Raw genomic sequence first — 27,219 nt, forward strand, 5'->3', positions numbered from 1 at the left:
GGCAAGAAGCCTGGAAATCTTTGCTCTGAAGTGAAAGAATGGGGGGGGGGGGCTCCTTCCAACCTTCTGCAGGCCAAGGGCATTGGCCATGTCTCTGAGCCACTGGCTTCCTTTGGACGGCTACTTGAAATGAGCTGTTCAAGGATGTGCTATATCTAAGGACCTCTAGAGAGTGGATCTATTTGCCTGGAAATTTGTCAGGAAGAAAAAGAAACAAAGTCTGGTGGAAAGGACAAATAACTTTTGGGGGCAGCTTCCTCATCCTTGAATTTGGGGAGCATTCAAAGGTTCCTTACAATTCTAAATCAGAACTCTTAAAGTGAACTAGTAGGATTCTGCAATTAGGAAGGACCTCTCAGTCTGTCTAGTCTGGCCCTGTCCCCACTTTACAGATGGGGAAACTGAGGCCCAGAGCGAGGAAATGACTTGTCCAAGGGATCCACATCTGAATCTTAGTCTTCTGACTCCAAGTTTAGTGGACCTGGCGGTCCAGCTCTAGTCTTCCCTCCTCCCCAGGTGCGCAGCTGGCTCTTCGCGGCATCTGGCCTCCGGATGCCTTCTTCGGGCAGCCCAGCCTTGGCTCAGCAGTCAGAGATCCTCCTAGATCTTCCTGGATGGGTGAAGGACCCCGGGGGGGGGGGAGGCCTAGCTTGTCCCTGGGGTCTCTTTCGGTCTAAGACCCCGGGATCCTCCATTCTTTGGGAATCCCCATCTCCCCCGAGTACAAGAGGCCAGTCCGAGCCTGGGCCCTGGGGAGGGGGGGGGGGGGGGGAACTTGACAGAGCTGGTCCCACCGCCTCAGGATTGGGGCAGGAGCAGGGCAGCCAGAGTCGGCCCCCGGCCCCCTCCCCTCAGCCCCGGCTTCCTCCTCTCTCTTTTCCAGCCAGCTCTGCCCTCCTCCCTGGCAGCTGCAGCCAATCCGGAGGCTCTGTCCGCGCTGCCTCCCGGGGGAGGGCGGGCTCTGCCCCTCCCTCCGCCCGGTCCCCAGGGAAACGGGACGCGGTCCCTGCCGCCGCTGGCCTGCTGCCCCGCGTTCGGGCTGGAGCCGTGGCTGTTCCTTCTTCCTTTCCTCCTCCTCCTCCTCCTCTATTGCCCCCACTCCGTGGGAGGGGCCGGTCCGCAGCAGCTCCTGGGCCCCGGGCGGCCGCGGGCTCTAGGGCGGCCAGACGGTACCCGGCAAGCGGTGAGGCGGGAGCGAGGAGCCGGCGCCCCCCAGCCCTGAACGCCGCCGCCTCCGGGCTGGCCCCCAGCCCCGGCCGGCTCAGCGCAGCCCGTCGGGCGTCGGCGCGCACGGGCGGAGCAGGGTGCGAAGGCCCGCCTGGCCGTCCCTGCGCCGGGCACATCCCCGCGGCCGGAGATGATGGAATCGGAGCTGGCGCCGGAGGAGGGGGAGAAGAAGGAGGAGGAGGACGAGGACGAGGCGGCGGCGGCGGCCCGGCGACTTCTCCGCTTCTGCCGAGACCCCCGCGTGCGCTTCCTGGGACGCCGCCTGGGCCAGCTCCTCCGGGTCCGGGAGGAGACGTGGACGCAGTACCTGGAGAGCGAGGAGGACCGCCAGGCGCTGGAGGAGTTCTGGGGGCCCCGCGGCCCCGCGGCCCTGCGCTTCTGCTGCTCCCCCGCCGGGCGCCTCACTTCGGGCTCCCAGGTAGGGGCGCGGGCGGCGAGCTGGTGCTGCTGGGGTCTGCCTGCGGGGCCGGAGCCCGGGAGGCGGCGCGGGGCTGGGAGAGCCCCGGGGGCAAGGGCCGAGGGGAGGGGGCGCCGAGCTGCGGGGGAGGGGCGCCGGCCCCCGCCCTCGGCTGTGAGCCCTGGAACGCTCTCCAAGTTCTCGGGGAGCTCGCGCCGCTGCCCTTGGCTGGTGGGCGGGGACGGGAGGCCGCACGGAGGGGCCTGGGGGTTTGCCTTTCCTGGTTGGGGGTCTCTCCCTGGCGCCCCCCGGGCTGGAAGGGAGCTCCGAGCTCGTCTCTCTCCAACTCTCCCAGACAAGGAACCCAGACGCGGTAAGGAACTTGCTCCAGCAGGGCAGAAAGCATCCGGGAGGATTTGAACCCAGGTCCTCCGACCTCAGGGCCCGTGTTCTTCCTCCTGTCTCTAGCTGCCTCCTGGGGTGGTCGTTATTTTGAAATCACTATTACATTATTTCACGGCTCCGAGCAGAGCTTTCCCCAGTCTTGTGCAGATTTCACATTAACCCGGGGAGTTAGCGAAGTTGCCCTGGATATCTGATGTCTGCTTTGCCCCCTCCCACTCCGCCTCTAGGAACTCTTCCCAGAATCCCTTGGTGGGCCTTGACTTACCCGTGTGTGCGTGTGTGTGAGTGTGTGTGTGCGCGAGTGTGAGTGTGTATGTGAGTGTGTGTCTTTGTGTGAGTGAGCGTGTGTGAGTGAGCGTGTGTGAGTGTGTGAGTGTGTGTGTGACTGAGTGTGCGTGTGAGTGTGTGAGTGTGTGTGTGAGTGAGTGTGTGAGTATGTGTGAGTGAGCGTGTGTGAGTGTGTGAGTGTGTGTGTGACTGAGTGTGCGTGTGAGTGTGTGAGTGTGTGTGTGAGTGAGTGTGTGTGACTGAGTGTGTGTGTGTGTGAGAGTGTGTGACTGAGTGTGTGAGTGAGTGTGTGAGTGTGTGTGTGTGACTGAGTGTGTGTGTGTGAGAGTGTGTGTGACTGAGTGTGTGTGTGAGTGAGTGTGTGAGTGTGTGTGTGACTGAGTGTGTGTGTGTGACTGAGTGTGTGTGTGTGAGAGTGTGTGTGACTGAGTGTGTGTGTGACTGAGTGTGTGTGTGTGAGAGTGTGTGTGACTGAGTGTGTGTGTGTGTGTGTGACTGAGTGTGTGTGTGTGTGTGTGTGTGTGTGTGTGTGTGTGTGTGTGTGTGTGTGTGTGTGTGTGTGTGTTGGGCCTTGAGGTTGTCTCCCCCCTTGTTGGGGGAGGGTCTGGTCAGGCTGAACCCTCTTTCCCTAGTTAGGAACTGAGCCTCCAGCCCATGCCCCCCAGACTCTGCCCCCTCCCACTTCCTGAGCGTGTGGTTTCCTCTCGCCAGCCGTGGATCACGAGAAACCCCCGACAGGAGACGAGAATGCTGTTTTTAAGGACTGGAATAATAGCCAGGCCGGGCTTCCCGGGGTTTCAGGTTTGCTAAATGAGCCACACTCGTGCCCGCAGCCCTGCGCCACCTCAGCTTGGGCCCGTTGCCATGGAGATTACAATAGGCTTGGAGATAGGATGCCGGGGAGGAAAAGCATCATTTGACTGTGCTGCGGGTCCGACCGGATCCCCTTTCAGTTGTGCAGCTGGGGAGGGGAAGCGGAGGCGGAGGAGACGAGTGTTCCATTGGGGATTCTCTGGTCTTCTAGAAGCCTACGTGCCGGCTCCCTCCCCCGCCAGTGGCGCTTACTAATAAGTCCTAGTGGGCAAAGGAGGACGTAGAATTAGGAGCCCGCTCCCTCTTGCCCCTTTTCGGCCGGGCCCAGGCTGCTCACAGTCCCGCTCAGTCCGGATTCCTCCTCATCCAATGGAAAGTGCTCTCTCTGCAGCCTCCTCCCGGGTCTCTGGTCTTCTGGACTCCTCCCGAGCCTCGGCCTCTGCTTCCTGGGCCACCCTCTCTCCCAGCTCCTCTCCAGGCTCGTGGTTCAGCCCTGGCCCCGTGCGTGGAGGGGACACTCCAGGGCCCTGCCCAGTCCTCCTTTCCCTCAGTAATTCAGCCGCGTTCTCAAATGCAAATGTCCAAAACAAAGTATTAGCTTGCCCCCACATGCACTTAGAAATGCTCCCTATGTAGGGATTGTTGGTATTGCCATGAAAGGCACCACTGCTTTCTGGGTACTCGAGCCGGACTCCTCCCCCTCCCCATTTGTGTCTAATGGGGTGTGTCTCCTGTACCTGGCACCCTCTCTGCAGTCCCACAGTCACTGCCCTGGCCCCACTCTCCTAATCTCTCTCTTATCTCTGCACTGCCAGACCCTCCCCAGGGGAGGCCTTGCCTTGGGCCTCGCCCCTGTCTAACTGTCAAATCAATTATTTCAAAAGTTGGAGCCTGAATATCACTCTGGTGCTCAGGAAGCTTCAATGACTTCCTCTTACTTCTGGCATAAAATAGAAGCTTCTCTGTGAGATGCAAAGCCCTTCCCAAGAGAGTTCAGTCTGTCTCTGGCCTGACTTTACAATGCAGACTCTGTCTCTGCCTCTGTCACACTTCTCACCCTGCCTCTCTTTCCTTTCCTTCCTCCCTCCTTCCTTCCTTCCTTCCTTTATCTCCCTCTCTCTGTTTCTTTGTCTCTGACTCCCCCCATTTTCCTCCCCCTCCCCCTTCTGCTCCTCTCTCCATCTTCGTGTCCATGTCCCTCTGCCTGTCTAGATGGTCTGGTGCAACTTGCTGTATCCGCTATGTGACATGCCCCCTGCTGCCCCGAGACCTTTCCTTTCTTCCCTCTCTGCCTCTTCCAATCTCTAACTCCATTTAGGGCTCAGGAAGTGACATGGAACAAAGTCAGAGGACCTGGGTTCAAATCTCTCCTTGGACACTTGCTATATATCTGTGATGTTGACCAAGCCTTTCCCCTCCCAAACAAGACACAGCTTTATATAAAGTTTCCATTTCTTGGGCATGGAATTGTTTCCTTGTGAAATGGCAGCCCCTTGAAGGCAGGAACCTTTTTTGGTTTTGCTGTGACTGACTCTGGCTCAGGAAGACCTGGCTTCAAATGTTACCTCTTACACTTACTAGTTAAGTGACCCTGAGCAAGTCACAGATCTCTGTGCTCTAACCCTATGATAAACAGCGGAGAAGGTGTGGATTTGCACTCGGGAAGGGAGGTTTTTGGCGGGAGTTCTCAACACCTATAAAATCACAGGGCCAGTCCAAAATGTGTATGTTTGATTTAACAATCAATAAACATTTGAAAAGTGCAGGACAATAAAGTGGGCTCTTCTGCCTCGTAAAGCAGAACAGCTAGCTGCCATTTTGGTGCCCTGGGGAACCTGCTTCCCTTTGTCATGCAAAGCCTGGCACTAGGTATCAAACACAATCTCTAGCACATGCACACTGCATTAATGTTTGCTCCTCAGAACGATACTGGGAGATAAGTACTATCATTAGTCCCATTTTACAGGTAGGAAAACCAGGACAGACAGATATTGTCACTTGCCAGGGGGATGAAAAGCTAATAAGTATCTGAGGCTGGATTTGAATTCAATTCTTACTGACTCCAGGCCTGGTACCAGTTGCCTCCACAGAGACAAAAACAGCCCCAGCCCTCATAGAGCTTGTACTCCACTGGAATTCAGATAATGAAATATTTGTAATTAGCTGATTATTGGGGGAAAAAATGCCCAGAGCAACTTCTTGTGAAAAGGCCTTTGGGTCTGCAAGTGCATGCTTTAGCAGGAAGACTGGGTTTTCAGGGTCCCATCCCCTACTGATTTTTTTTTTTCTTAACATGGAAACTATCCTGCAGGTTATAGGGATTTTCCTGCTTAAGGATTCTCCATATCAGTGAGAAATCCCAGGTTCTGCCCCAGATCCTGTGTCCCTAACACAGCAAGTAGATCATGACCCTCGAAACTAACTGACTGTCCTGTTTTAGGTTCCACAAGATGCGAAACACAAGCTTGTTTATGTTGCGAAGATGATGGAGGCAAGCATTGGAGCGGATAATTACCAGAACTGCTTGGTATTTGGACAGCTCCCCACTGCATCTCTTGATCACGTGAAGGCTTTCATGGACGAGGTACTCCCCGGAACTTCCCTAAGATCGTTGCTTTTCAGAAGTTGTTGCGCCTCACAGGTTCTGACTTATTTTAAAAACAAAAATGAAATGGCCTAAACTTGGAAAAGAAAACAGGGGAGAAGTCAGCATTGGCTTGAGCCTGGCGAATGACTGACTAGTTAGAATGACCGGGCACTGGAATGTTTTCCATAGTGCATAATGGCTTTGTCTGTGATCTCACCAGACCCTGATGCATGATAGATGCAGGCTCATAGAATGCTGAATGGTGCTGAACAAAGTCTTGGCAGCCCCTGGTCTGCCTCTCATTTTACAAGTCTAGTGTGTGACAGTGACATTGGATAAGGTATCTGTCCTTACCTCCCGGGTGCAGATTTTGAATTTTACATTTATGAGAATCAACGTACCCTTTGGTACATGGTAGTTTATCCTTCTGGAGGCCAGTCAGTGAGGAAATGTTACTCTTGTTATATGTTGTAATATTAAGGGTAGAGATATAACTGAGAATTGTTATGTCTCCAGTGGGGGCTCATCTGGTATAAGGCTGATGGTAGGGATATGCTCTTGGGCAGGGCTTCTCAAACTACGGCTCGTGGGCCAGATGTGGCCCGCTGAGGACACTTATGCAGGTTATGGCAAATGGGCTGAGGGGCGGAGGCAGAGCGTGAGCTTTTGTTTTTACTATAGTCCGGGCCTCCCACAGTCTGAGGGACAGGGAACTGGCTCCCTATTTAAAAAGTTTGAGGACCACTGCTCTTGGGGATAAGGAAGTGTATTCATGGATGGAGTTTCTGGAGATGAAAAAGTCCATCCTGGGGCAAAGCTCCAATTACCTTGCCCTGGTTTTAGTTCTAGTTGGTGGGGGTGAGGAAGAACGTCCCAGGAATAGTTGTGCCCAAATCCATGCTCTTTCAAACAGCACTGGCCAACTCTTAGGGCTCAGAATGTTGCCCACCCAAATGCTTCATTCTACAGGTGAGAAAATGGTGCCCTGGAAAGCTTTAGTGATTTGACCAAGATCATCATTAAGCAGAAGCAGAGCTGGAACTAATAGTCGGGGCGCCCTATTCCCCACTTCCAGTTCCCTCATGTCATCTTGGTTTTCCTCTGCCCACCCCTGAGGAATGCTAGTGAGGTGACCCTGGAGCAGAGAGTGATAGAGACCAAGTTTATAATGGCCTAGTAAAAGAAGTTTGATTGGAGGCTGCTATTTGTGGCCTCAGGCAAGGCCCATCTCTTTCCTAGGTATCAGTTTACTCAATTGTAAAATTAAGGAATTATGGCTTCTGACTTCAGAGCCGGGATCTAGACTCTAACATCCCTTCAAGCTGTAAAGTCTCTGCAAAGATTATTGGAAAGTGAGAGGCAGGGGAGGAGGAATCACTTCTCTTCCTTCCCTCACTCACTCTTCCTTTCTCTGTTTTCCCCCTCCCTCCTTATCCTCTCCCATTTTCTCCTCATTTTCTTGTTTTCCTTCTCTAGTACAGACTTTAGTTAGAACAGGAATTCCAGAAGCAGCATTCAAAGCAGGCACAATTACAAGGGAGAAAAGTAGGTCTTTGGAAATGTCTTTTTAATACTCTCCAATCTAAAATCTTAGAAGCTTTGAAACTCGGAATTTTGAGGAATATCCAGACCTTCACCAGCAATTCCTTCTTTAAAAAAAAGAAAAAAGAAAATCAATTTGGTTTTTGTTTTATGTCACTTTAAGTTTGTTCAACTTAAAAAATAATAGCTAAAATGTTCAGTTCCAAACATCACAGAAAAGAAAAAAAGAGGGTTTCACATCTCTGATTTGTACAGCTGGCTTTTCTTCTAAGTATGTCACAAGTTCGCACTGGAAATTTCAAAGCTGTCTGCTTGTCTGTTTTTCCTTCTGACCTTTCTCTTCTGTACATTTTTTAAAATGCTTCAGTGATCCTTAAAAAAAAAAAAAAAAAGTCATCTCATTCCTTCTTGCCTTCTCACTCCCAACCCAACAGAGGGAGGAAAAAAGTAAAAAAACAAAACCTTTGTAACAAATAAGTATAGCCAAATAAAACTAATTTTTACATTGTATCCAAAAGTGTCTTATCTCCTACACTCTGGGCTTCTCATTTCTAGCCAAAAAGTATGTCCTCTGGAAATTGGGTTGATCATTGCATTGATAAGAATCCTTGAGTCTTTGGCAGTTGTTATTTCTTAGAGTGTTGCTATTGTATTATTCTAATTTTGTTCATTGTACTTCGTAATGGGGGGGGTGGCTTTCAGGTTTCTCAGAATCCTCCAGTCCTTTGCAGTGTTGATTCCTTAGAGTATTGATATTCTATTAATTGTTCTGGTTTTGCTCATTCTGCTCTGTATCAGTTCAGAGGGGGCTTTCAGTTCTCAGAATCCTCCAGTCCTTTGCAGCTGTTAATTCTTAGAGTGTTGATGTTTTATTAATTATTCTGGTTTTACTCATTCTGCTCTGTATCCATCAAGAGGGGACTTTCAGGTTTCTCTGAAACTATCCATTTCATTTTTCTTTTCAATAATATTCCATTGTATTCATGTGTTGTAATTTATTAGTCATTCTCCAATAGATGGGTGCTCCCTTAGTTTCCAGTTCTTTGCTACTATGAACAGAACCTACAAATATTTTTGTATGTATGTACATTTTCTCTTTATTTGATCTCTAATTTTTGAGATCAGAGTATATGCAATTTAGTTGATTTTGGAAGTCATCATTTCAAATTGCTTTCTAGAAAGAAACAATTTCACCAAAAGTGAATTAAGGTAATTGTTTTCCCACAGCCCCATCAAAATTTATCTTGCTTTATCTTTGCCAATCTGATAACTATAAGGTAAAACCCCCAATTTACAGGTTTCTAATGAATAGATTTGGAACCTTTTTTATATATTTGTGAGTAGATTGTAACATTATTTTCCTTTGAAAGCTATATGTTTGTATACTTTAGCCATTTATCTTTTAGCTAATGACTCTTTTTCTTATAAATTGGAACCTTTTCCTTATGTATCTTGTTAAGGGTTTGCTTTTATTTGATGTTTATTATAGCCATAGCAGCATCTCAGAATTTGAGGTTGAGATGACATTTGGGTCACTGTGTCAAGCTAGTCATGCGGCAAGAAGGCAGCATGACACATGGACTGCTCCGGGGCTGCACTGATGCAGACTCCCCAGACGAGCCCCTTCCCACCCCCAGCCGATTGGCCAGAACGGTCTGATAGATTTTCAAGAGAACACAAACAGAAATTGCAGAGGTTGAAAAGAATTGACATGTAGCAGGGTTATGTGTTTTACTTGTCTCTATTAACGGGCAAATCTAAGCTTGGGTGAAGCTCCCCATCCACAAGAGCTGGCTGACTCGGTGGAACATGGGCTTCCTGGGGAGAAAAACACGTGAGGTTGTGCTCTAGCAACAGACAAAGCTGATGGCACAAAAAGAATTCTTCCCATCCTGGAAGATCCAGCTCCATGACTTTCGGGCTCCCTCCTGAATCTGGAATTCTGAGGTGGTGGGTGGGAAGGTGCCTTCCAGAGAGACGCTACCAAGGTGCCCTTTGGGCATCTGCCTTGTTTGTGACTGGTGCTTTGGGCACAAACGGTCCAAGTTTTGCCTGCTGCAGAGAAGGGAGTGTGAGCTTCTCAAGAACAGAGCTTCTGCCCGTTTGGTGTTTCTTTGTGTATAGCTCCTGATAGAGGCCTGAACCTAGTCTGGGGGTCACTCACTGGGGATCCTGGAGATGCTGTGGAGGCTTTAATGGGTTCTTTCTAATGTTAGTGACTATGCTGGGAGCAGTGGTGAACTCTAGTGGATGTTGAACCATAACCAGTAATTTTTCTACTGGTGGCAAAGTTGAGAGAACTTGCCAAGGGTCACAAAAATAGCCCCTGTGACCAACTTTTAAAATATAAATGGGGGGCTGGGCACAAGGTTCTGTCTGTAGGAGGAGCAACTCACAAAAATGAGCCCTAGAAGGAAGAAATCTTGGATAAAGGGATGGCAGTTTCTGTCTTTGCATCCTCAGCATCCAGAACAGCATCCAGTAGGCCCCCAGTAAAGAACTGTTGATTGACAAGTTTGGGGGGAACTGAGCAGTATAGGCTGGGCTGCAGAAGAGTTCCCTCGAGCCATGGACACTAATAAGGAAGCTCACTTCCTGATAGCGTCTTCTATTAACTAATTATTCTTGCCATCTAACTGTTAGAAAGGCAGTGAAACTTGGGGGTTAGAGCTAATTTTAGCATCAGCAAACACTTGAGGAGGGCTCCAGTCGTAGTTGTGTGATCCTGGGCATACCCCTGTGCTCCAGACAACACTCGAGGGCCAGAGGCTCAGTTTTGCATCCATAAAGGGCACCTTAAGAACTCCCCATGCAGATGAAATATCACTGGTTAAAATAAAAAAAAAAAACAGCTGCTAAACTCAGTTGTAGCTGTGGATAAATCCTGCAAGTGCCCACTAGCTTTTGGTTCCCTGGGACAAAGGCCTGGTTGCCTGCCTGTGTTCCATGCAGTGTGTTGGAGCCACTGGAAATGGGCAAAGGCTATGAATCAGAGCTTGATTCTGGGTTTTTTTTTTACTAGGCTTAAGAAAGTAGGGAAAAAACTGAAATTCTAGAAATGGACCAAAGAAGACAAAGGATGGTCCTGAATTGTTGGAACAAAGGCTGTTGTGTGTGGCTGCGACCAAGAAAATAGAAGAAATTGAGGGTAAAAACTCTTAGAGCTTGAATAGTAAAGGAGCTCCAAGAAGGCATCTCAGAGATCACCCCCTTGTTTGATTGTTGAGGAAGGCAAGAGCCAAGGAAGGGAAAAGAAATGTCCAACACCTCCCAGGTAGAAAGGGTTCAAGGGTCCCTTCAGTTTTTCAATTGAAGAAACTGAGGACCCAGAAAGGTTAATGAGAATGAGAAGAGGCTAATGCCATAAGAAAATGGGAGTAAGCACTGCCAAGATGGTGGATCCCATCCTATGACTCCACGCACAACTCTGGTCCTGGGATGCCGACACTTCCTCCAAAATGTGTCAAATGATGAAATAATACCCCAGTTATATATGTGTGGTGTATTAGCAGAGGAGGAGGGATTGGGGTATATGTGGTGTTAAGGACTATGCCTAGGTGAAGGGGCAAGTCAAATCTCCCAGAGCCTCCACAGCTGTGCATCATATCATCTGAAGGATTTGTGGGGCAGCCTTTACTGACCCAGGTGTTGCTAGTGGACTGGGATTGAAATAAATTGGAGGCAGAGGGAAGAGGAAAGAAGTCAGATGACGCATCCACCTCTCAGTCTCTTTGTATCATCATCATCTCTCACATGAAGAGATCCATTCTACAGCTCTGAGTTAGACCTCCAGCAGCCACTGGCAGGTGACTCCTGTATCACATATGTGGGAGTGTGGTGTGGTTGGCATGTGTACATGTGGTAGGGGTGTGAGAGTGTGTGTGTATTCTAACAAAAATAACATTTGATTTCTTCGATTCTAGTCTCCTTTTTTCATCTCTTGTCTACATCCTCATCCAATTTGCTGTTAGACATTGCTGTAGCCCTTTGTGTAGTGCTCTTGTCACATTCCACCTTGTATTATGTTGATCTGTGCATGCAGTTGTCCATCTGCAACTTCAGTAAATTGGAAACTCACCTTACATGCTCCTATCCTCAGCATCTTGGACATAATTGGCTTAGTTAAGGTTTGTTGAATGAAGATTTCTGAATAATATTCTTTAATCTCTCTGGGATTGAGGAATTTACATATATATATATATGTGTGTGTGTGTGTGTGTGTGTGCTCTTTCCATCCATGTAGATAGTGATTCCTCTGAGACTGAACCAACAATCTCCCAGAGTTGCTTTGGCTATTATATCAGGAGGCCAATCTCATGAGACTCTGACCTGGCTAGCCTGGTCTTTAGATGCCTTGACTAGAGATCTTCTTTCCTGGCTCCAAACTTTCTTTTGAGGCTAGTTTTGCCAGGGCTTATTCTCGATTGGCCCAGCCTTAGACGTTTGATGGCACTCTGAAACATCAGAGGGTAGCTTTTGTGGAGGGAAAAGCAATAGACTGTTCATAGAATAGTAATGCCAAAACTCATTCTTCTGAAGGCCATCAATGAGTATCATTATTTCTATTTATCTGATCAAGAAACTGAGAATCAGAGTTGTTCACTGACTCTTCCATATAAAGGATGAAAACTGGGATTCTCAGTTCTTGAGTTTATCATTTCCCTTTTATGTCATATTACCCAATCTAATAGGTGAGATGTACCTCAGAGTTGATTTAATTTGCATTTCTCTAATATAGTGATTTGGAGCATTTTTATATGACTAATAGATAGTTTTAATTTCTTCATCTGAGAACTGCTCGTTTGCATCCTTTGACCATTTATCAATTGGTGAATGACTTGTATTCTCATAAATTTGACTCAATTCTCTATATATTTGAGAAATGAGACTTTTAGCAGAGACATTTGCTTTCTGCTTTCCTTCTAATTTTTTGGCTTCATTGATTTTGTTTGGGCAAAACCTTAGCCAGTTTCAGATAGTTTTTGGTATTGCCACTTTGTATGTAATTTGAGATCTGGTACTATTAGACTACCTTCATTTGCATTTTTCCCATTGGTTCCCTTGATATTCTTGATCTTTTGTTCTTCCAGATGAATTTTTTTTTTTATTTTTCTAGCTTCATAAAATATTTTTGGTAGTTTGATAAGTATGACACTGAAGAAATAAATTAGTTCAGGCAGAATTGTCATTTGCATTATATTAGTTCTGCCTTCCCATGAGCAATTGATAATTTTTTCAATTGTTTAGATCTGACTTTAAAAATGTAAAAAAGTGTTTTTTAATTGTGTTCATATAATTTCTGAATTTATCTTGGCAGGTAGACTCCAAGTATTTTATATTGACTACAGTTAATTTTAGTGGTATTTCTCAATTTCTTGCCATGGGCTTTGTTGGTAATATATACAAATGCTAATGATTTATGTGGTTTTATTTTATATCCTGCAACTTTCCTAAAATTGCTAATTTTTCAAGTTATTTTAGAGGATTCTCTAAGTAAAAAATTAGTTATTATGTAGAATGATAGTGTTTCCTCATTATATATTCTTATTCCTTCTATTTCTTTTTCTTATTGCTATATCTAACATTTTAGTATGATATTGAATAATAGTAGTGATAATGGACATCCTTGCTTCATTCCTGATCTTATTGAGAAGGCTTCTAGTTTGGCCCTATTACATATAATGCTTGCTGATGGTTTTAGATAAATACTACTTATCATTTTAAGAAAATTTCTTTATTTAGTGTTAATCAGAATAGATACTGTACTTTTTCAAAAGCTTTTTCAGCATCTATTGAGATAATTATTTCTGTTGGTTTTATTATTGATGTGTCCAATTATGCTGGTAGTTTTCCTGATGTTGAACTAGTCCTGTATTCCTAATATAAATTCCACCAGGTTAGTGTATGATCCTTGTGAAATACTGCTGTGATATTCTTACTAGTAATATTTAATTGCCTCAATATTCATTAGGGAAATTGGTCTATAGTTTCTTTTTTCTGTTTTAACTCTTTCTGGTTTAGGCATCAGAATCATATTTGTGTCATAAAAAACATTTGTAGAATTCCTTTTTCACCTATATTTTTCCCAAATGGTTTATATGGCATTTGAACTGTTTTTCTTCAAATGGTCTCATATAATTCACTTTTCAATGTCTTTTCTTAGGGAGTGATGATTTGGTTAATTTCTTCTTCTAAGATGAAATTATTTAAGTATTCTATTTCCTCTTCTATTAATCAGTTACTTAACTATTCTGTTTCTTCTTCTGTTAATCTGGGCAATTTATATTTTTGTAATTACTCATCTATTTTGGTTAAACTCTAATTTACTGGCACATAATTGGGCAAATATTTACTAATGTTTGCTTTAATTTTGTTTTCATTGATAGTAAATTCACACTTTTCATTTTTGATGCTAAATTTTTAGTTTTCTTATTTCTTTTTTAAAGCAAATTAACCAATAGCTATATTATCTTATTGTGGTTTTTCCCACAAAACAAGCTCCCAATGTGTTTATTAGCTCAATAGTTTTTTGTTTTTTTTTTTAGGTTTTCCATTTTGGTGCTGAAAGATCTTTAATGTTATTTTTCTAGTTTAGTTGCATGCTGAATTCACCGATCTTTTTTCCCTCTATTTTATTGATGTAGACATTATTTCTCCTAGATTCCCAATTCTTCTGACTTGCAATTCCTATTCTTAATTCTTGATCTCATCTCATCGACTCAACGATATGTGATGTGTTCACAGCTGTTTAAAGATATGAAAAGGACATTTTCCAAAAAAGTTCCATCATTAGGGCAGAGATTCAGGGGATGGGGATCTTGATCATGATAAGCACCCTACTTGTACACCTGAGTCACTAATGTAGGCCCATAGGACTGTAGGATGGTAGAACCACAGTGAGCTTACCTACCTATGACTGATAAACTATCTTGTCTTGGGGGGTCCTTAGATACTTAGATTTTTTCCTGGTGCTTCCTCACCTGTGACCCCTCACATAAATCTAGAATACTGCATTGCATGTTGCTGATTGTCTAGACAGAGTAAATCAAACTTGGTAAACAGTTAAGAAATACAACTACTACAGAGAACATTTATGTTTCATCTTAACTTTTAAAAAAAATATTTCCTCACTTGATCCTCATAACCCCAGGAGAAAGGGTATCATTATTTTCTCCATTTTACAGATAGACAGAGAGCTTAAATGACTTACCTGGGTCTCTCAACAAGTGAGTTTCTGAAGTAGGATTTTAATTCTTAAGTCCAGTACTCTGTCCTCCCCTCTGCCCCTGCCCCCCATTACTTATGGAACTTGAACAACTTCTGGAGGAGGTTTAGATCAGCAGCCAGAGTTGCAGAGCAGAAAAAGTCCTAAGCTGGGAGATTTGGATTTGAATCCTGGCAACACTGGACACAGCACTGTATCTTCTTGTCCTTCATTTTCTTCATTTATAAAAATTAAAGCATTGGGCTGGATGGCTCAGAAGGTCTATGACTTCTTTGAAGTTAATTAGCTTTCTATCAACTTTCCTGATTTGTGTTCAGGAAGTGTTGGCATTGTCCCTCTAAGAATACTTTGCATCTCTTTAAAGAGAGGCGTCCTGCAAGCTTTTAGCTTCTGTATCTTTTATAGATGGGTTTGGACCTTCCCACTAGAACTGGAGTGATTCACTTCCCAGGGTCCAGACTCTTTGGCAGCCTGTGCTGGTGGTATTCTCCTTGGACCCCTGGGCCTCCCTCATCACAAGTGGTCCATTGCCCAATCTGGACAGTTCTGCTTTCCCAGTATCCTTTCACACAGGAAGCATTCTTAGCTATGTTTTTTTTTCCACTTCTCTCCTCAATTATTGTTACCCCTCTTAATGGTCTCCCTGCCTCAAGTCTTTCCCTACTTCAAATGTAAATTCTCTTGTTCAGCTTTCAAAGACCTAAGCATTCTGCTCCTAAACTCTCTGCCCAGCTTTGTTGACCACGGTTCTCCTGCATGCTGCAATCCCGCTTGCCTGCCTTCTCTTCTCTGAACCTAAAGAAACATGTGAGAGACGGGAAAAGAGCAGATCTGAGCTGCTGGAGAGCATTCTCATGGCCTGATTGCTGTAACAGCCAGATGACGCAAGGGAAGAGTCTCGTCTGAATTTGAATCCTGTGCAGATCCCTGTTAGCTGTGCTACTGGGCACAGTAGCCATTTATGGGCTCACTTTGGGCACAAACCCTGAATGACTTCTGAAATCCCTTCCTGCTACTAAATATATCATCTCTGTCATTTCTGTCCTTGAAATATTTCTTTATTTTGCATGGTATGAATTAGGAAGATCTGGATTCAGATTTCACCTAACATCACAGGCAACTTCCGAAGACTCTTAAATTTGCTGAAGAATGGCTGATTTTTATTGATAAAGAGAGTTTTATCACTGTAACTTTCCTGTACCACTGAATCATAGGTTTGAACTACTATAGTGTTTCCCAAGTAGAATGTAGTTCCTCGGGATAATAATAGGAATTATTTTTATATTATCTTTTGAGTCCCAAGCCCCTAGCACAATGCCTTGTGCATATACACACACACACACACACACACACACACACACACACACACACAGGTGTTTAATACATGATTGATCATCTCTGTCTCTCTCCCCTCTCCTCTTTATCTCCCTCTCCCTCCCACTCTCACTCTCTTACCAAGAAAACATTGTGAAAGCACAGATCATAAATCAGCACTGAAAATGTTGCCCAACTGCTTTTGTAAACTGTGACTGGGAGACAAAAGCAACTCGTAAGGCTCTTGGCTTTTGAACCAATCTCCACTTGGGTTCTGGGTGCTAGAATCAATGAAGGGGCTGATTCAAGATCCTGATCTTTCTTTGCAACCTCCCTTAGGGTTTATCACAGTACCTAGCATATAGTAGTCACTAAATAGGTGATTATTTTGTTGTTGTTTTACCCCTAACTTAAGTCAGTAAATAAACATGTTTTAATCATCTACTGTGTATAAGGCAATATGAATATGAAATAAGAATAAGAATGGGGGAATAAGGATATGAAAATGACAGGCCCTCCTCTTGAGAAGCTTATAATCTAATAGGGGAATTGATGTCGAATTGATGGAGAAATCCAAAGGAGGGCTGCTGGCCAATGGAAGCTGGCCAGCCTGGGCACCTCCTTCAGGGGGATGTGTGGGGGCATTCTGCTCATCTTCATTTAGAGGGATCTGAGGAGCAGAGGGCACTGATGCTATACAAACAGCAAAACTGAACTTGCAGGATGATGAGGCTCCTCAGGGCAAGATGGCCCCACAGGAAGTGAAGAGATGGTGATCTGGGTGTTCTCCTTTAATGGATGTTTTCCTATGGAATTATTTGGTTGCTGTTTTGCCCCTAGTGTTGGGCGTTGTGTGCGTTTACTCAGCACCAGCTGAGTTGGACTCCATGACATTTCTAACTTTGTTTCCTCTAGGTGGCCCTTCCCATCCTCTTGAACAAGAGAAACCATATGCTTTGGCCCTGTGTTGTTTCGCAAGACCTGGGAACTCATGTGGAAGGCATGAAAAACAAAATGCACATTCTGAAGGGTGTGATGTCAGGAAGAACTCTGCTTCCAATTCCCACCATTGCAGGGAACATTGAAGGAGAGCAGAATTGCTCAGAGACTAAGTACGTATCCATGGGCACTCCACATTGTGGCCCCCTTGTATCCAGATGCATTGTGTCCCCGTCAGAGTATCCAAAACCCACATGAATTAGATGTTGGGAGGTCCTGGGACATGGCTATTGCATGTGACTTTTTTTTTTCCAAAGTTGCCTTTTGAAGGTAGACGGTGTTTGTTGTAACAGTTCCCTAAGAAGAGGTCAGGGTTTTGTAGTAGAAGGAGGATGTGCTGGATTAGGAAGAGCCGAGTTCCAGCCTGCCTCTGTCTCTTCCTAGCTGGATGACTTTGAACAAGCTATTTAACCTCACTGAGCAGTGTGATGCAGTTTCTGTATGTATATGCACACAACAATACATACAGATTGTATGTATATGTAAATAGATACAGCATAATGTAGATATGGGCAAAGTGCTACACAGAATACATATTGGGCTTGGAAACAGGAAGACCTGAGTTCCAATCCTGTCTCTATAAGCCCCTGGGCAAACAGCCCACCTTCTTAGTGTCTCAGGGACCCTCTAACCCTCTATGCACCACTTGCAAATTTGCTTTAGATTTCTTCTTTTTTTTCTCCCATAAGTGCTGAAGAACAGTTCAGTCTTTAGGAAAACAATGCTTTTTTGCCATCAAAAATGGTGCAAAGGGTCTGTGGAGATCTTTTTTTCTGAAATGGAGAAAGTAACATGAACAAAACTCCATGAGAGGCCATCTTCAGTTACAAAGAGTCCCGGGCTTTGGTAAAAATATTTTCTATTTGAGGCATGTCATGCAAAAGAGAAGAGAATGGAGGCTGGATTTCTGTTTCTGTGCTCTGTCTAGAGGGGAGGATCTATATAATCTTTATCACTTTGGTTTTTGTAGACAAGACTCGTATGAAAGGGCCATCCTCCACGCCATTGAATCTGTAGTTATTATGTGGTCACATCAAATCCAAAAAGCCCTCCAGAAGAACTCGGGACAGGCTTTGTTGAAGGGCATTCATTCGGATCCTCAAACAGAACTAGACTTCTGGAAAACAAGGCTGGATAACCTTCTGTGCATCTATGACCAAGTAAGCAAAACTCCAGTGAATCTCTTACCTTTGTCTGTCAAGCTTGGCATGAATCTGACTCTCTAAACCAATGATTTCCACTATTGGGATGGTGGGGGGTAGTTGGGAATCTTGTTTAATTTTTGTGACCCGCATCCATTGTCCCTTTTCTGTCCCCATTCTATGCCATTTTTTTCCATCATCTTCAAGTGGCTCTAGTGGCTCTATGACCTTCCTGTTGTGGCTGTTCCACCAATATACTGATTGCAACCCCATTTATACAGGCAAATTCTGAACGTCTCTTGTCTCTTTATCCTTCCAAGAATTCACACAGGTCTCCATCTTGTTTGTCTTGTGATACCACAAGCACACCCAAAGAGTTTCCTCCACCCTCATCCTCTCTACTTGGTTATCTCTACTTTCTGGATCCATCGTAACTTCCCTAGAAGAGCTGTCCAGGGTTCTGGAGAACTCCTTCCTATCCTTTTTTAACACCTCCTGGATAATGATTTAGCACTTGGGTTGTTCATCTGTTATTCCAATCACTAACACAGTAGGCAGTTAATATCTGTTGTTCATCCTTCATCTTCTCCATGACTAGCTCATCCCCTTTTCTAGTGATATTTTCCTTTGATGATGCTCCTTATTCTGCTTCTTGTATGTAAAATGTACTTCAAAAATGTGAATTAAAAGTAATTTTGTTTTGCTAACTTTTGCTGACAATGATCTGATTCTCCTTAAAAGAGTTTTAGCCCCTTGAGGGAAATCACAAGATCAGAAATTAGGGTTTGCTGTTCCAGGCAACTCCCTACTGAAGTTTAAAAATGTGAAGAGCAAGTTAATCTGATCACTATATTGAATTTGGGAAGCAACCACAATAACTTCTGTTTATATAGCCACTGTGACAATTCCTTCATCGATATGGTCTAGCTTGGTGGGGAGAGTTTCTTGTCAAAAGATTTAACTTTGGTGTTTCTACTGCATGATCTGAATCAAATCACTGACCCCTGTAAATAGAAATGTTAATTCTTGTTTTGCAGATATAGTCAGAGACTTGCCCCAACAGAAACTCAGCTACTAGAAGGCAGAGATTGGTTTATATTTTTCCCTTTGTATTGTACTACAGTGCCTTATACAGAGTAGGGATCCCCAATACTTAGTATAGTACATGGTATATGGTAGGTACTTAAATATTTGTTGAATTGTTTACAATGAATGAACAAAAGTTTTAAAATGAAAAAAAAAATCCACTTATTTCATGGGGTGCCAATATATTTATCTTATAACATGATGATCTTTTAAAAACTTCATTCCAGTCCATAATAGTCCAACTGTAAGCTTCTTTTGGGATCTGGACTGACTCTGGATTCTCAAAAGTTTAACCAGTGAAACATTCACTCAAGTGAGTTTCATACTCGGTTCAAGGGCCACTTTCCACATAATACATGTCCCGATTCCTCTGACTTTCCCTCCAAATTATCTTGTGCTTATTCTGTATACCCAAGCATCTTCTCCAGCTACCTATATAGCTCCATAGGGCCTTACTTCCTCCATCTGGGTTCCTTTCTTGACATCCTATACACAAACAAGGCTTTCCTGCCACACACACAGCTGCCCTGGCACAACTCCACCGAAGTATGATTAACATACTTCCACCCCATCATACCCACCCCATTCCAGTCATTTTAAATCCTATAAAACAGATAAAACTCCAAACTGTTTCACAGAACTGTGTGACCTCTTTCTGTTTCTGGAATGATAATGGTTGAGCGGCAGAAGAAGAGACAGATGGTGTTAAGATTCCACAGTTGTTAGTCTATAAATATTAACCTAACAGTTGGTACTCTTAATGTGATATGTTTGTCCAATGGCCAGTTAGTCGTACTACTAGAGGAGCTAAGTCATTCCCACGTGGAGATTTCCTCTGGAGAGGAAACCCTAGGCAAATGGCAGATAGTGTGGAAGGAAAGTTCTTAGTTTGAATTGAGAGGCCTAAAAATGGAGTGAATAAATTTGGCTCCCTTATGGACCTAGAGGCAACAAGGAAGAAGAGAATTTCTTTTTTTTTTTTAAAGTTCTTAGTCTTTTATTTTTTATTGTAGCTTTTTATTTACAAGATATATGCATGGGCAATTTTTCAGCATTGACAATTGCAAAACCTTTGATGAAGAAGAGAATTTCCTAGGAAATTCTGTCCTTCACCTTGCAGTTCTCCAGATGTTCAGAGGCCACGATGGCACCAGAAAAATAATAGATGCAGCTGAAGGGTTGACATCTGTTGTAGAGGTTGGGAAGGAAATATTCTCTGAAGTAGACAAGTTCCCCAGAGTAAATTAAGGTGTTGATGCTTGGTGATTTCAGTAAGAAAATGGGTACAAGGGAGGACAATGAAAAAGGCAATTAGAGTTTGGGATCGAGAAATTATCTAAAATAAATGATGTCAGCAACTTGTAGATTACTTAGAACTCTCATGCTGGTGTGTCTGGAAATCTTCCTTCAGGAAGAGACTCTGAAGGCACATGATATATTAAATACAGGACAACTAAGACTGACTATATCTTAATGAACAGGAAAACAACTGTTCATCAACTACACTTATCTCAGAAGCAGCTGATGCCCTCAAGTTGTATACAGGCCAAAGGAAAGTACTAAACAATCAATTTTAAGGTATAATGAAGAATACTGATCAGAGAACAATCCCAGTAGGTCATCTCTGGCTTGTTGTAACTAGCTGCTTTCTATTTCTGAAAATAGAAACTGGACTAAATGCAGAAGCTCTTCTTAGAAAAAATGTAATTGGTATAATTAAACTACCTCAGTTTCCTCATGTGTAAAATGAGCTAGAGGGAAAAAACCCCCAGAAAATCACTTCAATATCTTTGCAAGGGAAATCCCAAAGGAGATCCTGAAAAATCAAACATACCTGAAATGAACAACAAAAAGTTGATCCAAAGCCCAGGTGTGGTTTGATTGGCTCAGACAGCTTAGAACTCACCTCAGCCAATATAAACTTAGTTCATCTATTCTGCAGAATGATATGACATCTCAGGGCAGCACTGAAGTGATTGCAAACCATTGTGCTTCAAAATGCGATGGAGGTACAAAAAGAATGCTGGGAAATGAGAGAGTGGAAGTAGTTAATTTCTAAGGGCCCTTTAAGTTCTAGATTTAAGTTTCTGTATCATTAAGCAATGAGAAGCAGTTGAGGGGAAAATGAGTCTACTGAGAGATTTGCCTGGATTCTAGATAAACACTATCATCCTCTGAGCATTTGATAAAAATGGAAGAATATCCAAAGTGTATGAAATGAAACCAATTTAGCAACATTTCTAGAAGTCCATCCGTTTTCATGAGCAATGATAACAGAACCAGTACATTCAGACTACTTCCTTAGTACTCAATGTGGAAAATTGCAAATAGTATCTAAGGGTCAGGCAATTACAAACATTCCTTTTTGGTACTTAATAGTATTTTATATTTTTCTCATTATATATAAAGATAATTTTAATATTCATTTTTGTAAGATTTTTGAATTCCAAATTTTTCTTCCTCCCTCAACCATTTCCCCCCTTTTACAGCTCCTCACTCTTTTTAATCCCTTTTCCCCTCTACTTTTGTTCTCCCTTCTATTAGCCCCCCCTTTTTCTTTTCCCCTCTTACTTCCCTATAGGGTGAGAAAAGTATCTCTATCAAACTAAATATGTCTGATACTCTCTCTTTGAGCCAAATCCAATGAGATTAAGGTTCATGCAATGCTCACCCCCCCCATCTTGTTTCCTTTCTTTGCTTCTTCATGTGATATAATCCACCTCATTTTACCTCCCCTTTCCTTTTCTTCCAGTACAGTCCCTTTCCATCTCTAGTTTCTTTTTTATATCATTACAATAAAGTCAAATTATACATACACCTCTAAATATATGCCTAAAACAGATACATTTATCAAGAGTTAGACATATCTTCCCATATAGGATGTAAAATTTCAATCTTTAAAAAATAGTTTTTTTTTCTTTCTTTTTTACTTTTTTATGCTTCTCTTAAGCTCTCTATTTGAGGATCAGATTTTCTGCTCAGCTCTGGTCTTTTCTTCAAAAGTAAATGAAAATCTCCTATTTCATTGAATGTCTATCTTTTCCCCTGAAAGATAATGTTTAATTTTTCTCAGTAATCAGAACTAGAAAAAATAAAAAAGTTCATTTGGAAGAACAAAAGGTGAAGAATTTCAATGGAATTAATGAAAAAAATGCAAATGAAGGTAGCCTAGCTGTGAGAGACCTAAAACTATTTTATAAAGCAATAGTCATCAAAACCATTTGGTACTGGCTAGGAAATAAGAGTAGTCAATCAGTGAATTAAGTTAGGTTCACAAGACACAATAATCGAGTGTAGTAATCTAATGTTTGATAAACCCAAAGACTCAACTTTTGGGAGAAGAACTCACTATTTGACAAAAATTGCTGGGAAAATTGGAAGTTAGTATGAAAGAAACTAGGCATTGACCCACACCAAACGTCCTATACCAAGATAAGGTCAAAATATGTTTGATTTAGGCAAAGAGTGATACTATAAGCAAATTAGAAGAACAAAGGATAGTCTACCTACTTCTCTGTGGAGAAGGAAGGAATGTGTGGCCAAAGAAGAACGAGAATATGTTATGGCATGCAAAATGGATAATTTTGATTTTTGTTAAAAAGTTTTTGTAGAAATAAACGTAGACAAGATTAGAAGGGAAGCAATAAACTGGGAAAACTTTTTACATCCAAGGGTTCTGAGAAAGACCTCATTTCTACAATATATAGAGAATTGATTCAAACTTATAAGAATGCAAGTCATTCCCCAATTGATAGTCAAAGGATATGAACAATTTTCAGAGAAAGAAATTAAAGCCATTTCTAGTCCTATGAAAATGCTCTAAATCACTATTGATCAGAGAAATGCAAAGTAAGAAACTGTGAGGTACCACTAGACAGTTCTCAGATTAGTTAAAATGACAGGAAAAGATAACAATGAATGTTGGAAGGAGTGTGGGAAAACTGGGACACTAATAACATTGTTGGTGGAGTTGTGAACTGATCTAACCGTTCTGGAGACCAATATAGAACTACCCTCAAAGGGCTATCAAGCTGTGCATATCATTTGATCCATCAGTGTCTCTACTGGGCCTGTATCCCAAAGAAATCAGAGTGGTGAGGAACTGGAAACTGAGCGGATGCCCCATCAGTTAGAGAATGGCTGAATAAGTTATGATATATGAATGTTATGGAATATTACCGTTCTATGAGAAATGATCAGCAGGAGGATTTCAGAGAGGCCCCAGGAGACTTAAATGAAGTGATACTGAGTGAAGTGAGTAGACCCAAGAGAACATCATATACAGTAATAAGATCATGTGATAATAACTGTGTTGGACTTGGCTCCTTTGAACAATGAGGTGATTCAGGCCAGTTCCAATAGACTAGTGAGGGAGAGAGCCATCTGCAACCAGAGAGAGTACTGGGGGACAGAATGTGGATCACACCAGTATATTTTTACTTTTTTGTTATTTACTTGCATTTTTTCTTTTAGATCTATTTTTTCTTGTGCAGCACAATAATTGTGGAAATATCTGTAGAAGAATTAATTACACATGTTTAACATATATTGAATTACTTGCTATCTTGGGGAGGAGGTGTGGAGAAAGGGAGGGAAAAATTTGGAACACAAGGCTTTGCAAGGGTGAATGTTGAAAATTATCTTATGTATATGTTTTGAAAATAAAAAGCTTTAATTTTAAAAGGTTGTTTAAAATGGGAGAAAAATGAAAATATCTGTAGGCAAAAAATAGATGGTATATTGGGAGAAAATAAAAATTAATGAGATAGTTAAAATGATAGTGGGGGGGCATGACACCTGGGTGTGTATCAACCCTTTAAAAGAGGCTAAGTGATGGAATAAAGTATACAGATAAAGAGGCTTGCCTTAGAAAGGGAAAGAACAACTGCTATGAGAACCTGTCTCATGAGACAAGTAAAGGAAGAGCCAATGAAATAAGACACCTGAGTGATATGAGGTGACGTGAGATGAGAAGAGACCTTAGTTAACGGCCTCAATTTTTCAGCAGACTCAGAGGCAAAGTTCTCAATAGAAAGGGAGGAAGTACCCTGGGAGGCTGGAAGAAAAGTTTTAGGGCAGCTTCTATGGGGAATGGGATAGGGAATCACAAAATGATTTCTTTGCTACAGTGAGGATCCAGTTGAGATTATGTAACAGATTTTAGGGATTCAGTGATCATGGTGTGGGATTTCTTCAGCTTCCTTCAGCAATATGTGAATAGGAATGAAAGCGGGGGATGATAACAGTAATCCAAGGTTAGGGTTTGACAGAATATGACCAGTGACAGAACAAGCCTTTGAACCAAGGGATCAAGATAGTGAAGAGAGAGCAGTGTAGCCATTGCCGAGGTGATGCCCTGAGAAAGAACTGGTGGTAGTAGAAGAGAACTCTGGCAATGTCTACAGAGTAAGGCTGACTTCCCACTATGACCAGGGAGTTGGAGGAGGGTTAAATTGAGTGAAAATGTAATCAATACCAGAAAAGTAACCAGGGAAGCAGGATCATCATCATCATCAGTAGGGTACTAGTCTCAGGAAGAGGCAATTAATGGAAGGAATGAAGAAAAAGAAGATTCACAGTAAAAGGAATTTTGTCAGTTATGGAAGAGGCATTCCTAGAGAGTGCAGCCAAAATTTCTATAAACAGTTTGTTTGTGTTTGGGGCATTATCCAATGCTTCCAGTGGTCCCCATATCACTCTCTGCCTCAACGAACCCACTTTTTTGACACCAGAATTCTTGTGATTTCTTTTGGCTTCTGAAACTTTGTAATTTTAGGGGAAAAAACCAAAATTGTAGTTCTTAGAAAGGGCAATAAAAATGCAAATCTGATGACTAAGCTAATACAAAACTGGTGCCTAAAAAGCATTTTTGTCATTGATGGTTTTTGCTTGAAAGGGTATATAAAAGCCATAATCAAGAACGTATATGACTAGAAAAGATTGGATAAATAAGGGGGTATGACAATGAGAATTAAGAATCATGGGCAGCTTAAATGTTGTACTAGTATCCTTTTAATATTTTAATTACAATTTTATCAATAAAAATCAATAATTTTATCCATCTGCTCTCTCTTCCTCCCCCCCCCATACCCAAGAAGCCCATTGTAACACACATGCCCAGTACGACAAAGCCAATTCCCACAGTTGCCATGGTCAGGAGTGTAGTCTCACGCTGCATGCTGAATCTTTCACTTCTCTGTCCAGAGGTGAGGAACTCACTGTGCTTAGATTTCAGAAAATGAAGAATCACCCTCCACTTTGGGGGCTGGTAAAGTCCATGGTAGAAAATTCATGGAGAAGAATTCAATAGGATGTAAGACAGAGATGCGGCGTGAGCCTGACCCGGAGGAAGGCAGAGCACTCTAGCTAGGGCCCAGATACAATGAAGCTTCCTTTTGTTTTGTTGTTATTTAATTCCCTCTCTGTGGAGGAGATGCTAGCAGTGCATAAATGTAGAAAATGGGGTTATTTTGCTTTCTTTGCTTTTCTGTCCCTGCTGCCTGTTGGACATTGGGTCAAAAACTTTAGACATCGTGTAAATTGCGTGAAGGAAAATCCAATTGAATAAATTATTTCTTCCCAGGAATCACTAATCCACTTTTAATTATAAAATGCTTGTCTTTTTCTTCCTCCTTTTCTTTAAACAACTACTAGCTTCAAGCTCCCATTGTCCAGAAAATGGTCCAGATCCTGAAAACCAAGCAGAGCAGTTATTTTCCCACTTTTGAGGACACTTTGATTGTTGTTGAAGCTGGTAAGTACAATTTGAATATCGGTGTGCTGTGACCTTTGTGGTGTGTGTGTGTGTGTGTGTGTGTGTGTGTGTATGTTCCCGAATAATCAATTGATCTTCTTTAATAGATGGCTTGAATTCATCACTGTGCACCAGATCTGTATCCAAATATTGAAATGCATGATTAAGTACATTATTACTTAGCTTGAGTTCCACCAATTTAATTTATTTCTATAAAGTTTACATTGATATTTTTTCCTTTCATAAAAGTCAGGATAAAATATAGTGATAATTAGAGATAACTGATGTAAAACAGAATGTCGGCCACGATGTGCATGTACTCAGTCTGTGGCTGTAGATTTATGGCTACAGTAGTCCTGTTACTGTAAAGAAATTACTCACTCTAAGGAGACGGTGTTTTGCACATATATCAATGACATCTTAGTAAAACATCATGATAAATGGTTAAAAACTTGCATCTAATGCTTATATTTAAGTCTTCTGATGATAAATACAACTCCTGATGGTGCCAGATTGGAGTTCTAATTGGAGTTTTCTTTTAGTGGAATCCAGCAGAGGTCATATTCTCTTCTAGTTCTAGGAATTTAGAATTCTATAGGGGCGGCTTTAATAGCCACCTGAACAGTCTCGGTTTGCTGTGCCGAAACCCTCGGTATATCGTTCCGGATCATCTTTCTTGTCTATCCTTATCACAGAACCATACTATCAGTCATTTGGCACTTTTAGGTTTGGAGACTAATTAACAAATTTTGCCTCTTATTCTCTTCACAACAGCAAACAGGTATTGTTTATCCTTGTTTTACAGAAGAGGAAACTGAGGTAGACACACTAAGTGATTTGTCTAGAGTCACACAGTTAGTGTCTGGGGCAGCAATTGAACTCATGTCTCCCTGACTCCTTGCCCAGTACTCTGGGCCACTTAATATGTTTGGGATATAAGCATCTTAAAGCATAGTTTTAAACATACTTGGAAGATATAAGAACTCCATTCCTTTAAGTAAAGTCATGATCAGTCTAGCATAATCTTCCCCCTTGAAGTTTAAATGTTTAAATTTTAATTACAATTTTTATCAATAAAAATAAATAATTTTATTCATTTGTTCTCTCTCCCTCCCCTCTACACCCATCTCACAAAAGTGTTGCAAAAAAAGCAAACACATTTATAATTTGTGTTCTGATTAAGCCCGTAGTTTACATTTATTTGCTACTGTATGTTTGTTTTCTTCCAAAAGAACCTAAGTCCCCTGAGGAGAAGGGGCTATTTTAGTTTTGTCTTTATGGGGCCTGGTACATAGCAGATATCTAATGTGTTTTATTAAATGGAATTGGAACAATGGGCTGAGTCAAAACTAGAGTGAGGGGCACAGAGCTTTTTGTGAGGGTACCAACAATACTTGGGTCTCCTTAGAGGTAAAAAAATGTACCTACTGAAGCAAGAAA

General features: G+C 42.7%; 1 protein-coding gene across 2 annotated transcripts in view; it reads left to right on the forward strand.

The window, feature by feature from the left end:
- The first annotated feature begins 860 nt into the window (after window positions 1-860).
- Window positions 861-27,219, forward strand: part of DNAH11 (dynein axonemal heavy chain 11) — a 276,162-nt gene continuing 249,803 nt past the window's right edge. For both annotated transcript variants that reach the window (XM_074268964.1, XM_074268965.1), the window contains exons 1-5: window positions 861-1,645; window positions 5,571-5,714; window positions 16,714-16,910; window positions 17,768-17,957; window positions 25,680-25,779. In XM_074268964.1, the coding sequence (XP_074125065.1) occupies window positions 1,358-1,645; window positions 5,571-5,714; window positions 16,714-16,910; window positions 17,768-17,957; window positions 25,680-25,779 (919 nt within the window). In that variant the 5' untranslated portion in view covers window positions 861-1,357. The remainder of the gene's footprint in view (window positions 1,646-5,570; window positions 5,715-16,713; window positions 16,911-17,767; window positions 17,958-25,679; window positions 25,780-27,219) is intronic.

This window comes from Sminthopsis crassicaudata, chromosome 5 (assembly GCF_048593235.1).
Source record: "Sminthopsis crassicaudata isolate SCR6 chromosome 5, ASM4859323v1, whole genome shotgun sequence".
In the NCBI taxonomy this organism is placed as follows: domain Eukaryota; kingdom Metazoa; phylum Chordata; class Mammalia; order Dasyuromorphia; family Dasyuridae; genus Sminthopsis; species Sminthopsis crassicaudata.